Source organism: Rhinopithecus bieti, unplaced genomic scaffold, assembly GCF_001698545.2.
Source record: "Rhinopithecus bieti isolate Rb0 unplaced genomic scaffold, ASM169854v2 scaffold_23283, whole genome shotgun sequence".
NCBI lineage: Eukaryota > Metazoa > Chordata > Mammalia > Primates > Cercopithecidae > Rhinopithecus > Rhinopithecus bieti.
In genome coordinates, this window is record NW_016810852.1 from 829,158 (window position 1) to 843,003 (window position 13,846).

The 13,846-nt window shown below is 42.4% G+C and overlaps 2 protein-coding genes across 2 annotated transcripts in view; one reads left to right on the forward strand and one right to left on the reverse strand.

Moving 5' to 3' along the window:
* DNAH6 (dynein axonemal heavy chain 6) overlaps nt 1-2,714 on the reverse strand; it is a 327,840-nt gene extending 325,126 nt beyond the window's left edge. The window contains exons 1-2 of the mRNA XM_017892976.1: nt 2,624-2,714; nt 2,413-2,511 (exon numbers count right to left, since the gene is read on the reverse strand). The gene's annotated coding sequence lies outside the window, so the exon portion shown is untranslated. The remainder of the gene's footprint in view (nt 1-2,412; nt 2,512-2,623) is intronic.
* Nucleotides 2,648-13,846, forward strand: part of SUCLG1 (succinate-CoA ligase GDP/ADP-forming subunit alpha) — a 43,802-nt gene continuing 32,603 nt past the window's right edge. Inside the window, 1 exon segment of the mRNA XM_017892977.1 lies at nt 2,648-2,916. Within this exon segment, the coding sequence (XP_017748466.1) occupies nt 2,814-2,916 (103 nt within the window). The 5' untranslated portion in view covers nt 2,648-2,813.

The window sequence follows — 13,846 nt, forward strand, 5'->3', positions numbered from 1 at the left end:
CAAAAACTGGGCAAAAGGTTTGAATAGACATTTCTCAAAAAAAGATGCACGCATGTCAAATAGGCATATGAAAAGGTGTTCAACATCCTTGATCATCCATGTAAATCAAAACTACTATGAGATATCATCTCACCCCAGTTAAAATGGCTTATATCCTAAAGACAGGCAATAACAAACTCTGATGAGGATGTGGAGAAAAGGTAACCCTTGTACACTGATGGTGGGAATGTAAATCAGTACAACCACTATGGAGAACTGTATGGAGTTTCCTCAAAAAATTAAAAATTGAGCTACCATATGCTCCAGCAATCCTACTGCTGGATATATCCAAAAGAAAGGAACTCAGTACATTGAAGAGATATCTGTACTCCTATGTTTGTTCCAGCACTCTTTACACTAGATAAGACAGAATTGAGGGGTGTTCAAATAGGGGTGTTCCCGGACCAAATTGAGAGTTGGGCTGCTAGTTTTTGTGGCCCAATAATGAGATGTAGATGAACTGGGGAGGAAGAGAGTTTTTATTTCTGCAACCGGTTACACAGAAAAGTCCTGGAAATTATCACCAGACCAATTCAAAATTACAGTTTTCCAGAGCTTATATACCTTCCAAACTATGTTTACGTGTAAGCATGCATTTATCTAAAGACATAAGTGATTAACTTCTTTTAATCTATAACTAAGGTCTGAGTACTGAAGACCTTCCTTGGAGGCTCAGTAAATTTACTTAATCTACATGGGTTTAGATGCTGGGGTGATTACCCTTATCTTGCCCCCTGCTAAATCACAGAGGTTTGGAGAGTTCCCTCAGACCTCCAATAAACTTGTTTGTGGAGGCCTGGGGAGTTTTTTCAGATCCCCAATAAAACTTGTTTAATCTTAAATGGGTCCTGTTAAGAATTCCTTCATTAATTTGTCATGCTTTAAGGCCCAGGAAAGGCCTAGGCAAAAACCCTTGGTGGGCTTTTGTTACATCCCAGCCTTTGTACAAGGGCACTGGCTTTTAATATTTAACTTAGCTACTCAGTACTGAAACGTTGTTATGGAGGCTTGCATTAGGGAGACCCGGTCCGCCACAGGGGTGCAGTTATTACAAGAGATTGAAATATCCTAAGTTCATCAAACATTGTCTGTGGATCCAAAAAATAATCTATATACTACTATTCTCCTACATATATCAATTCAATTCAACAATGAGTTATTTGTGTCAAGCATTGTTCTAGGTGCTGGGGATACTTCAGTGTACAAAACAAACAAAAATACTCATCTTCATGGAAATACAAATTTTCATTAAAAATGTACTGAAATCCGAGACGGGTGGATCACGAGGTCAGGAGATCGAGACCATCCTGGCTAACACCGTGAAACCCCGTCTCTACTAAAAAAATACAAAAAACTAGCCGGGCGAGGTGGCGGGCGCCTGTAGTCCCAGCTACTCGGGAGGCTGAGGCAGGAGAATGGCGTAAACCCGGGAGGTGGAGCTTGCAGTGAGCTGAGATCCGGCCACTGCACTCCAGCCTGGGCGATAGAGCGAGACTCCGTCTCAAAAAATAAAAAAAAAAGTACTGAAATTATATTTTTTGTCATCATTCATTTTATCAATTAAATGAAACTAAACATATAACTCAGTTCATGAAGAATTGTGCTATTTAAAATAGCAAGGGATTTTCTATTTATTTTCTATAAAAATGTCCAATTTGTTATAATGGATATATCTGGAAACCACTGATACTATTTAACTCTGAGTAATTTAATTATCACAAGAACATGATCCATGAGCCAGGAGTTTATTTGCAGTGAAGTCCAACCTGATAATGACAATAATTGGATCATAAAGGAAGTACTGGGCAATCTCCTTGGGTAATCCCACTCATCCATCCCACAGCTCAGTGCCAATTATAATGACCACCTAAGTAAATTAAGATTGCAATTTTATTGACAATACTGATGAGGAATCTCAGGAGCACGATTTTCGGCAGAGACGCAGATTACTTCATCTCTTGTTTACCTTTTGACTCTGGGACTCTCCGAGGTTCCTTCTAAAGCTGTTACATAAGAGGGAACTGTTTGTCCAAACAGGGAGCAAAGTCGCATTTGACCTCGAATTTCAGCCCGTAGGATACTCAGGGAATAAACACTCATACACTTAGTGCTAGTCAAAGACTGCATGATTATTTAACTAGACACTCCACATTCCAAGAAATTAACTGTCAGTAAGATAACTTTTGGTCTTTCTCATCACGTCTTTCCCTTCACATGCCACCAGCACCAGTTCGAATTCCCGTCCTCAGAGGCAACCCTTCCGGGTCCAGGCACGGGTACGCGGTGAGAAATATTATTCTAATAGCAAACGAGGAAAACGAAGCGGGGAGGAGATGGGCCTAGGATACAAAGTTCTGGCACTGCTCTTCGCACCTCACCTCGCTGTTTCTTCCCTCCTAGTCTTCAAGTCCCTCGTCTCCCCCGTCTCACCACCGCTCTCCCTCGTTCTCTTCCCGCAGCCTCACTCAAAACCTACGAACCAGTCGCGGCCGTTAGACTACATTGCCCACAATGCCACGCGCCGGTCAGTCTCACGTGGGGTTTACCCCCAGCTGCTGTTATAATTAATGTTAATCAAACCCACATTTCTAGGGAGGAGCCGAGTTATTATCTGCCTCTCCGACAGGATGCTTCTTTGTCTTCACCTGCCATCGCCGCTGTTCCGTGAAGAATCCTCTGTAGAGGGAAATTTGTTCAGGCGACTGCTGTGGCCACCCTCCACCTAGGCTTCTGTCCCTGTGAGGTCTCCGGGGGCCTGAGAGTGTCATTGGCGGATGACCGCGACCCTTGCGGCTGCGGCTGACATCGCTACCATGGTCTTCGGCAGCAGCGGTCTCGCAGCCACCCGTCTGCTGTCGCGCAGCTTCCTCCGTGAGTGTGAGTCCGGCCAGGACTGTCTTCCTTGCGCCCGCAGGTTCTTGGCCTCGCCGGACCCAGCGTCCTGGCCCAGGCCGCGGCTGGGCCTTCAGGGCGGGACCTCGGCGGGGGCCTGGGAGTAGTTTGGGATTCCGGCTTCAAGTCGGCGACCCCTACGGAGGAAGGAGCTTTCCTGGATACGTGGGGCGGGGGGCATGACTTAGGCCGCTGGTAGATGGAGATACTGGGTGGCTGAGCCAGGATTCGGGTCTGGGAGCCCTGCAAATTTGGAAGCTTGCTCTCGGCCCAGCGGTGACAAGTGACAGGGTGGGGGTGGCGTCTAGACTGGCCTTATTTGGAGTTGGGGGTGAAGAGGTCCAGGGTGAACTTGGTGGGGAAGGTAAGTGTCTGGGTTGAGAGGTAGGGAAAGAGTGTCTCAGTAGGAAGTTGGGGGATGAGGCTGTCCCCAGTACGGAAAGGTCCTACACTTCGAATTCCCCCTCCGCAGGATTGTACGTCAGGGGAAAGATAGTTTCTTTACACTATGCCGAGTGGGTCGGCATAGCCGCATAGACTCCTAGAAGCGTATGGTTGGCTGGGACCTAAACCAGCTTATTTGCAGTGCCTCCAACAGGCGGTTTGTGGACACATCAGTTCCCGAAAACTTAGCACCCAAGGTTGCTAGTCTTTGAGACACGCTGACTACGGAAAATTCTTGCTATATTTAAAGTCTCTGCTTGTCAGGTAGGTTATAGTAGAAAGAAACTTTGGAATCATCCACATCAGGGTTTGAAATCTGGCTAGTCCCTTTTCAGTCTGTGTAATAACCCTGGACACTTTTCTTAATCTGTTTTTCAGTGTTTCCAATCACATGAAAATATTAACACATTTCAGTGAGCCTGAAGCACCATCACTTGTAAGGTGGACCATTATTTTGTTTACCACTAACAATGAAAAACGATTGCTTATTAAAATTGTGACACACCAGTGGTTGTCACATGTATCCTGGTTTTTTAAAAAGTGAAAAAAAAATGTGCATTTTAGCAATGATGATGTACAGGATGATCTGGGTTCACTGCAGAATAAGTGGAGCAATTTATATAAAGCATCTCGCATGTAATAAAGTTAGTTTTCTTTTTCTGGTTTGTTCTTAATTCTGCTTGTACTGAGTATTTTATGAGACTTAATTCCTTTCTTGAAAAGATTACATTCTAAAAGTGTGCATTGATGAGTGTGCACTCAATAGCTAACACTTAGTTGCCGATCACTTGAGGACAAAGGTCTGGTTAGATAATGTTAGCAAGTATGAAATAGTTGGTTTGTTTGGTAAAGCTTTCTGGAGATGCTTGAGGGTGTTGTAGGCAGAAGGACAAAAAGAATTCGTTATACCCAGTAATCACTCAGGTCAATAGAGTTTGAGCACCAAGAATGAAGTATACTGAATATGGTTTTAAACCAGCTTAATTTGAATAGATAGTGGCTTAGAATGTAGAAGACCAGGTGTGCAGCACAACCACTGTGGTGGGAAACCCCAGGAAGAAGTTGCCCGCCTGTGTCTTTCGCTTCTGTGGTCTTGCTAGTCTGAGGTTCTGCAAGATCCTAGCCTCAGGTAGGTCTGCTATCTAGAAAAATCTAGAGAATAAAGGAAGAGTGTCTAAAAGATCTAGCTCCTTACTCCACCCTTAGCAGAACTCTCAATCCTCTTCCCACAAAAGTGGAAGTTCGTTCTTAGACTCCCAGGATCACTTGGCTTTAGAGTGACCATCTGGTTAAGTTTTGTTATTGGAGTGGGCTTGAATTATCCAAGTCATGTGATTAACTTGTTATTAAGGGTCTGAGATCTAAACCAAGATATATTTTGTATCAAGAGGGGTTATGGACAACAATGTTTAATGTATAAACACCTCTAAATTCACAAAACTCTAACTCCTATTTCCCACGCCACATTTCTGAGCCCATTTTCACTCCCACTAGAAAAATAGCAGCTCCAACATCACCTTGCAAACTTTTTTTTTTTTAAAGGGGCCAGAAATTATTTAGACTGTGAAGCTAATAGAGCTGCAGATGTTAGGGAATTTTGTTCCCTCTGTTAAGTTTAAACTTATGGTATGTTACTTGCTGAAGGTCATAGTGTTGCAATATTGATTAGAGTTAACAGCAACAACAACAAAAAACTCAAGTGAACACTGGTAGTTGCCTTCCAGAGCCCTGTTTTACTTAAAAGCTTATGAAAAAAGGAAAAGGGGCCTGGCGCGGTGGCTCATGCCTGTAATCCCAGCACTTTGGGAGGCTGAGGCGGGTGGATCACAAGGTCAGGAGTTCAAGACCAGCTTGGCCAAGATGGCGAAACTCCATCTCTACTAAAAATGCAAAAATTAGCCAGGCATGGTGGCAGGCACCTGTAATCGCAGCTACTCAGGAGGCTGAGGCAGGAGAATTGCTTGAACCAGGGAGGTGGAGCTTGCAGTGAGCTGAGATCGTGCCACTGCACTCCAGCCTGGGCGACAGCGTGAGACTCTCAAAAAAAAAAAGGAAAAGGATCCAGTTGAAGTGGAGAGAGAAAATACAATGAAAAATGAGAAAGATTTCTTCCATGAGAAAGTTTAAGGATTTCATCAGCACCCTTGAAGTTGAAATAGTGACGTTTTAAGAGAAGCATAAAGTAATGCAAGGTCTTTTTAAAACTGGTCAATAGTTTCTGTAACTTGAATCTTTTAGAGTAAATAGGGAATAAGAGCCAGTATTTTTGAACCTCAGAATTTTGGTATTTTAATGCCAGAAAGTAAAGCTTAAAACCCAACTGGTCCCAAACCTTTGTACGGCAGATGAGGAAATCCCGAAAGTTCCCAGTGAGTATCAGAAGGGGTACTGGCACCCAGGTCTTCTGACTCTGCAGTATCCTTTCCACCAGCATGTACCATGTGATAATTTAAGCTGCTTTCTTCGAAGCTCTGATTTTTTTTTTTTTGGCAGCCTCAGTGATGTATTGAGAAGGTGACTATTCTGCTCAAAGGTGTTGCCTTCCTTTTCCCTGTGTTTACCAAGTGTGTAGGCCTGTTTTTAGAATCAGAGATACATTTAAAGTGTAGTTTGGAAAAGGAGATACTCAACAGTGATGTTTTGGATACTAGTATCTGTTGCCATTGCATCTAACAACCAAATCTTTATTTCAGAAATACAAAATAGCTTTGATTCAAATGTACCAATGTAGCCACGAGAAAGTGATTTGATTTTCTGACATCAAATTTGTTTTTCCATAGAAATGTAATTGAGAATGTTAAAAATAATTTCTCTTAAGTGCAGGGTAACAATTTCATTTCATCAAGGGACTGGCATGCCATAGACCCACATTTTTTTTTTTTTTTTGAGATGGAGTCTCGCTCTGTCCCCCAGGCTGGAGTGCAGAGGCGCCCTGTCGGCGCACTGCAAGCTCCGCCTCCCGGGTTCACGCCATTCTCCTGCCTCAGCCTCCCGAGTAGCTGGGACTACAGGCACCCGCCACCAAGCCTGGCTAATTTTCTTGTATTTTTAGTAGAGACGGGGTTTCACTGTGTTAGTCAGGATGATCTCAATCTCCTGACCTCATGATCCGCCCACCTCAGCCTCCCAAAGTGCTGGGATTACAGGCGCGATAGACCCACATTTTTTTACATTATAACATTTCTTACGTTAGGATGTGTCTTATTATTGATATATATGTAATTTTTTTGAGACAGAGTTTTGCTGTTGTTGCTCAGGCTGGAGTACAATGGCACAGTCTTAGCTCACGGCAACCTCTGCCTGCCGGGTTCAAGTGATCTCCTGCCTCAGCCTCCTGAGTAGCTGGGATTACAGGCATGTGCCACCATGCCCTGTTAATTTTGTATTTTTAGTAGAGATGGGGTTTCTCCATGTTGGTCAGGTAGGTCTCAAACTCCTGACCTCAGGTGATCTGCCCGCCTCATTTTTTCTTTTTTACCAGTAATTAATAGTACATCTTAAAAATCAATGGTGTGTTATATTTGATGAAATATGGTACTTACAGCTTATTAAACTTCACTTGTAAGTCAATATTAAATGAATATATAATTTAACATTTGAATAGTGGGTTGTTTGGAGTTTGGGGGTAAGTGGCTGCTAGCCAGTCTGCTGTATTATAAAGTCCTGTAGGTGTAGACTGCAATAGCCTGTGTCTTTTTTTTTTGAGACGGAGTCTCGCTCTGTCACCCAGGCTGGAGTGCAGTGGCCGGATCTCAGCTCACTACAAGCTCCGCCTCCCAGGTTTACACCATTCTCCTGCTTCAGCCTCCCGAGTAGCTGGGACTACAGGCGCCCGCCACGCCTGTGTCTTACATATGCATAATGCATATGGTTAATAAGTGTGCATTTGTTAAATTCATGAGTACATTAATGAATAAATGTTTACCAGGGACACAGTTTGAGAGGTGAGTTGAAGGAGTATTGAGTATTTCATGAATAAAGCCTCGGGTTATTGGTTAGGAGCATGGTACTGGTCATACAAGGCCCATGGTTTGAGTCCTACCCTGGGCAGGTGCTCTTTGACCATACATTGCATCATTCATCCCATCAGCCATCTTATAAATCATGTGGTTACTATTATGGTGAAGAAGACTAGTATGTGGCTGACAGGTACAAATCTATCACACCCGTTGAAAACACATCTCTCTCAGATTAATCAGCCTCTTTCCTTCATTGTCTTTATTACAGTTTGTACTGTTGGTAGTTTTGTTTTTCTTTGTGTAATGTTTAGCTCCTTTACAGGGCAGGAAACTTCACATGGGTAGGACCCTGAGCCTGTCTTGTTCACCTGTGAATCCCTAGCACCTGACAGATAGCCTGTCACAGTGAACATCTCAAAGCAGTTTGGTCTACTCATTCTGCATCGGTAATAATAATGATAATAAAATAGCTCTTAGGGATATAACACTTGCTCTATCCTGGGCACTGTTTTAAATGCTTTATATATTACTAACTCATTTAATTCTCACATCAGCCTATGAAGTATATACTATTATTGTCCCTGTTTTACAGTGAGGGCTGCGCCTTTACAAATGTATTATATGTTAAAAACTTAGAAGTATATTTGTGCATACTGCACATTATATGTAGACATGGATTAGTATTTTTATAAATAAACATGTAAGATGTGCACAAGGACATGTAGAAAACATTTTTGGCTAGACTTATTTGATTTTAAAATACGAACTATTTTTTCTCTCTTTTTAGGGAAAGATTTGCCTTTGTGTTCATGTAGGGTTGTAAACCCAGTTTTGAAAGTGTACCAGACACTGTGCTACCTGGTGCCAATTTAAGGAGTAATTTCATATTAACATCACAGCCTCCTAGGGGCAGCTGTTATCCCACTTTTAGATGGGAAGACTAAGGCTAAGGGAGATCAAAAGATATGCTCTGGGTTACATGGCTGCTGAAAGGCAGAGCATAAACTCAAGACCAGGCCTGTCTGATTCCTGCGATGATGTTCTCAGCTGCTCCTGGGATGCAGTCCCAAGGTTAAGCTGGACAATTTCTAAGAATCTGAAGATAAGGAGGTGGCCTAGGATGTGACAACTGTAACATTTGCCATCAGAAACTATTCCTGGTGGCCAACCTCACCTTTCCTGCTCTAATATTTAATTTAAAATACTTATTTTCTGCTGGGTATGGTGGCGCATACCTGTAATCCCAGCACTTTGGGAGGCTGAGGCAGGCGGATCACTTGAGGTCAGGAGTTTGAGACCAGCCTGGCCAACATGGTGAAACCCCGTCTCTACTAAAAGTACAAAAAAATTAGCTGGGTGTGGTGGTGTGGGCCTGTAGTCCCAGATACTCAGGAGACTGAGACAGGAGAATCCCTTGAACCCGAGAGGTGGAGGTTGCAAGTGAATTGAGATCACACCACTGCACTCCAGCCTGGGCTACAGAGTAAAACTCCATCTCAAATAATAATAATAATAATACTTATTTCCTTCTTATTAGTAAAGCTAGACATCTCATCATATATTGATTTGTAGTTTGTCATCCATTGTGTTTCTTGTTCATGGCCTTTATCAGTTTTTCTCTTAGGCTTTGAGCTCCACTTTTTGCTGGCTCTTCCTGTTGCCCAGGTTAATTCCTTGTCTGTTAAATGTTATGAAAACATTCCCCTGGTCTGTCATTGCCTTTAACTCTGCCTATGGTGTGTTTTACTCAGTCTGAATGTTTTCTTTTTTCATGTAGTGAAGTATTCAATTTGTATTACTGCTTTTGGGTTTCATTTATTAAAAAAAATGTTAGCATGGCATTTGTACTAGATTAATGTAGCTTTGGGGACTGCCAGCAGCATTTTAGGGCTGAACTTCCATGCAGTCTCTATATGAATTTTAGAGAAACCTATTATCTTTATATGTACAAAAAAAGATAGAGGGTTCTTTTCCCTCTTTCCTGATACGTGGGAGTTCAAGATTGACTTTTCCAACTCACTGAAAAGAAATGAACCTTATGATGTTTAGCTTGGTGTAAGTGTTTCTTTTGGAGACCCTGTTTCTTGTCCTGTAATTAAGTGAAATGCTTCCCATGCACCTATTGTGTGTAAGGCACTGACCATATACCATAGGAGACGAGATGAATAAGACATGGTCCTGACACTCATGGAGTTTACAGTTAGCAGTGCGAAAAGTATTTAGATGGTACTTGAAATAATCTTGAAATAAATTTAAGCTTAGATAATTTCACTTAGAAATAATGTGATAAAGAGAGTAAGGATATGTGTGCACTCAGTAGTGTACTGTGTGATGGTGTTTATTGTATACCACATGAAAGTGTTCATAGCTTCTATTCTTAATCTCAGATCCCTTTTGAAGTCCCCCATTATATTCATAAATCATATATATCATGTGAAGATATGGGAATTCTTCTTCTTTTTTTTTTTTTTTTTTTTGAGACAGAGTCTCCCTGTGTCGCCCAGGCTGCAGTGCAGTGGCGCGATCTCGGCTCACTGCAAGCTCCGCCTCCCGGGTTCCCGCCATTCTCCCGCCTCAGCCTCCCAGTTGCTGGGACTACAGGCGCCCGCCACCGCGCCCTCTAGTTTTTTGTATTTTTAGTAGAGACGGGGTTTCACCGTGTTAGCCAGGAGGGTCTCGATCTCCTGACCTCGTGATCCACCCGCCTCGGCCTCCCAAAGTGCTGGGATTACAGACTTGAGCCACCGCGCCCGGCCGATATGGGAATTCTTGACTGTGTAATGTTTTATTTAAATGTTAATTTATATGGATTAACATAAGTGAAATTCTCAGGAAGTTAAGGACATTAAATCTTTAATTGAAAGGTAAGAGATACTTGCAAGATGGTTTGGCTACCAATGCATGCCTTGTGTTCTAAATTTCACTTTAGGAAGTCACTTACTCTAGTAATTTGATGGCTTTGTCACAGAGGTCAGGATTGTATTTAAAACCAAAATATGATTAAGTTGGGTTAAGCAGTGGACAGTGGAAGATTTGCACTGTGAACTAGTTTGCATTCTCCAGCAGAAGCAGAGTAGGCTATTTTTAATTACTTAAGGTATTTGCTTGATAATTTGGGTGGAGAAGAAATTCATTAGGGAAAGAAAGTGTAGAGTCAGTTTGATTTTAATATTTATAGCAGCTAGTGGTTTGCACTCTTTACCAGCCCAATTAAGGAGAGTGGTGGAAGGATTCTAGGAGGGAAGGTGGGGGTGTGGGGAGTCTGCTTTTGTGGGGAATCTCAAGCCTGGAATTCTGGGTCTTAAATTAGTTAAGGTGGGGAAGAATGAGGAGAATGACAGTGATTTAACATTTGGTGAGTTTTACTTGCAAAAGCATATTTTGCGTTATTTCCATTTGAATGCAAATACAGCAACAAAGAATTTCCTTCATTCTATGATGTCAACAATAGTAAGACTTGTCATTGATTTGATAATAGTATTGCCTCAAATATATCCACCAGTTGTTAGGTGTGTCATGGTAGCATGGAGTGGCAGGAGACTGAGAATTGGTTCTCTCTGGAGTGTGTTACCTCAAGCTGTTGAGGAGGCAGAAATTAAGGTGAGGAGTATTACATCATATAGCCCACCTTCAGGTCCTCCCTACACCCATGACAGGTTGGGGAGCATGCTTGATATAAAGGGCCTGGGGTAGGGTGAATTCATCTTCTGGTGTAGGTTGAGTTTCTGGGATTCAAAAGGCATTTGTGGTGATTATGGTATACCATCATGGCTTGCTGGGCTACTCACGGTTTTCCGCTGGGTTTTAGAGGCTGCTCTGATTGCCAACATTTCTCACTTGGCTGGCCTAACATATTAGAGCAGTATTCTAGAAAAGGAAGCATATGATGGTCCATGATTCCTTGTCTGGATCTCCTGTGACAAGTTAATTCCTACTGTGCAGGTGCTGCTATCAGTTTAGATGATAGGGGCTCAAGTTAGGTAGCATGGGCCAGGGCTGGGACAGAGGTGAAGAAAGTTTTTAGCTGTGGAGCGGTCATAACAGTGGACCAGGAACCAGATGAACCTCTTTCCTTTCTTTAGGAGCTTGGAGATCAAGTTATTGGGGGTTTTAGTAGTGAACTGCTGATAACCTAGGTTTCAATTTGGAGGTAATCTCAATGAGGGATTCATTCCTTAACTCTACCCTCCCCACCTCTCACACATACATAGACGTCTCTACCTTGAATACGTGTGGGAGGTTTACCCCAAATTCCCAAGGCTTTTTTGTTGTTGTTGTTGTTATAGTACTTTACACACTAAGCAGTTATGGCCGACTTTTATATCAGTTCATATAGATTGTGAGTTATTTGAGGGCTGAGACACTGTCATTCATCACTTTATCCTTGACACCTGACATTATGGCTTGGTATAGGTGCTCCCCAAATGTTGATTGCATCAATGAACGAACTCACATTTCAGTACAGATGATAACCTTGCCTGGCATCATACAGGTTTCTTGTCAGGATGGAATGTGATCAGGAATTTCACTTCCTTGCCGTTGAATACATTTCTTGGATTTGCCTGTAAGATGATAATAGTCTATTAGTTCCAGCTTATCTAGAAGTGAGTCTGTATGAACCTAGGCCTGGTTTGTAGATGGGGAGATCACATGCATGAGTACACACACATCTACACCTATGCATTAGAAGTTTCCCAAGATTTACTTCATTAGATGCTGTAGGCTGTCAGGGGCATTGCACAAACTGAGTAATACTAAAAGGCCAGGGGATTGGGAGGTGAGCTGCTGTTTATCACACTTCTGATACACTTTTTATGAGCACCAAAGATCTGATGTTGTAGAATCTTGTGCTCCGTAGAATTGATCCAGGAGATTGGAGTTACTGTGAGAAAGTAGAGATCTTCGTTGGTCTGTTACTGGAGCTGTGCTTTAGGGACACAGACAGACCTGTCTTTTCTCAGGGTGACTTCTGTGCCTTTGGAAGGAGAAGTGAATTGTCTGATCTATGTTAAGTTAGTGAATATAAGAGTACTTGTGCAGAACCAAACTTTACCCATAAAAAGTATTTTATATGAACAAGTAGGGACTCCAGATATCCTGATCACAACATCTGATCTTATAATCAAATCTTCTACCTTCTGGTCTGAAAACATATGATATGATAATGATATGATATGATATATGAAATGGTATGAGCCTTTGTTGAAGATTCAATGGGAGAGACTGGTAAAGCCGGTTCTTCCACTAGTCAGGAATTGTAGCAGGGTAGGAAAGGGTGTAACTTCTACACAAATATCATGGTTGTAGGTGTTCAGCTGGGAGAAGTGGGAGCCAAGGGCAAGGATGGGTCTGGAGTGCAGCACTGGCGAGGGTGGGCTTTGCTGCACGGTTCAGTAGGGACAGAGTCTCAGGCCATAAATCCCTGCTGTGTCCACTGGCCTAGAGTCAGATGCTTAGCTGTGACTGCTGTGCCAGAACTTGATCTGCAAAGCCCATGGCCCCTTGTTGATCACAGTCTCGTCTGAGAAAGCTGTCTGTTACATAGCAGTTCTTTGTGTGTACCAAATGTTATCCAGGTGGTAAGGGCTAAATCTGGGCCTGTCTCTTCCCTGGAGGTGTAATGGATTCCAGATACTTCTGCCAGAAGCAGATGTTGTTGTTCTTTCAGTTATGGCATGTGAGGTCAGGACTTAGGTGGGCATGAGGCAGTGATTTAAGGCAGAAAGCATGGAGTGGACTCTGGGCATGTATGTGATAGGTGTTCTTTTTTTGTTGTTCAATAGAGATTACTCCTTATGTTCTTTTCTTGGGCTGGCTTCATGGACTACCACAATGATAGGTAGAAGGCCTGGCTACTTTGAAAGGGCCAGGGATGGGCCACAGAGAAGTCAGGTTGGTAGTATTAATGGACGTTTAGAAGGTAGCCCACAGTTTTAAGTCATCTATGTTCCTCCTCCTGTTTTTTGAAACGTGAGGAGCTGGTTGTAGTAACTACTTAGATTTCTCAATTAATTTCCCTTTTAGGTAGGTTGCTTCAATAACCTAGGTTTGTTTTTTAAAACAAGCTTTTTCCTCTCTTGTCTACTTGCCTATTTATTTTATTTTCCCTGTTTCTTTTATACATGAGTTCATATCGGAAGAGATTAAGTGATTTTTGATTGTATTTTAGATAAGTTTTATCCTATGACTTAACATTTAATATGTTGTTCCTACTAGAGAATAAGTTGCTGAGCAATTTTTACTTGTATTCCTGACAAAGTTTGCCTCTTAGCTTACCTATTTTTTTACAATTAATTTTTTTTATTATACTTTAAGTTCTAGGGTACATGTGCATAACGTGCAGGTTTGTTATATATGTATACTTGTGCCATGTTGGTGTGCTGCACCCATCAACTCGTCAGCACCATCAACTCATCATTTACATCAGGTATAACTCGTAATGCAATCCCTCCCCCCTTCCCCCTTCCCCTTCCCCATGATAGGCCCCGGTGTGTGATATTCCCCTTCCCGAG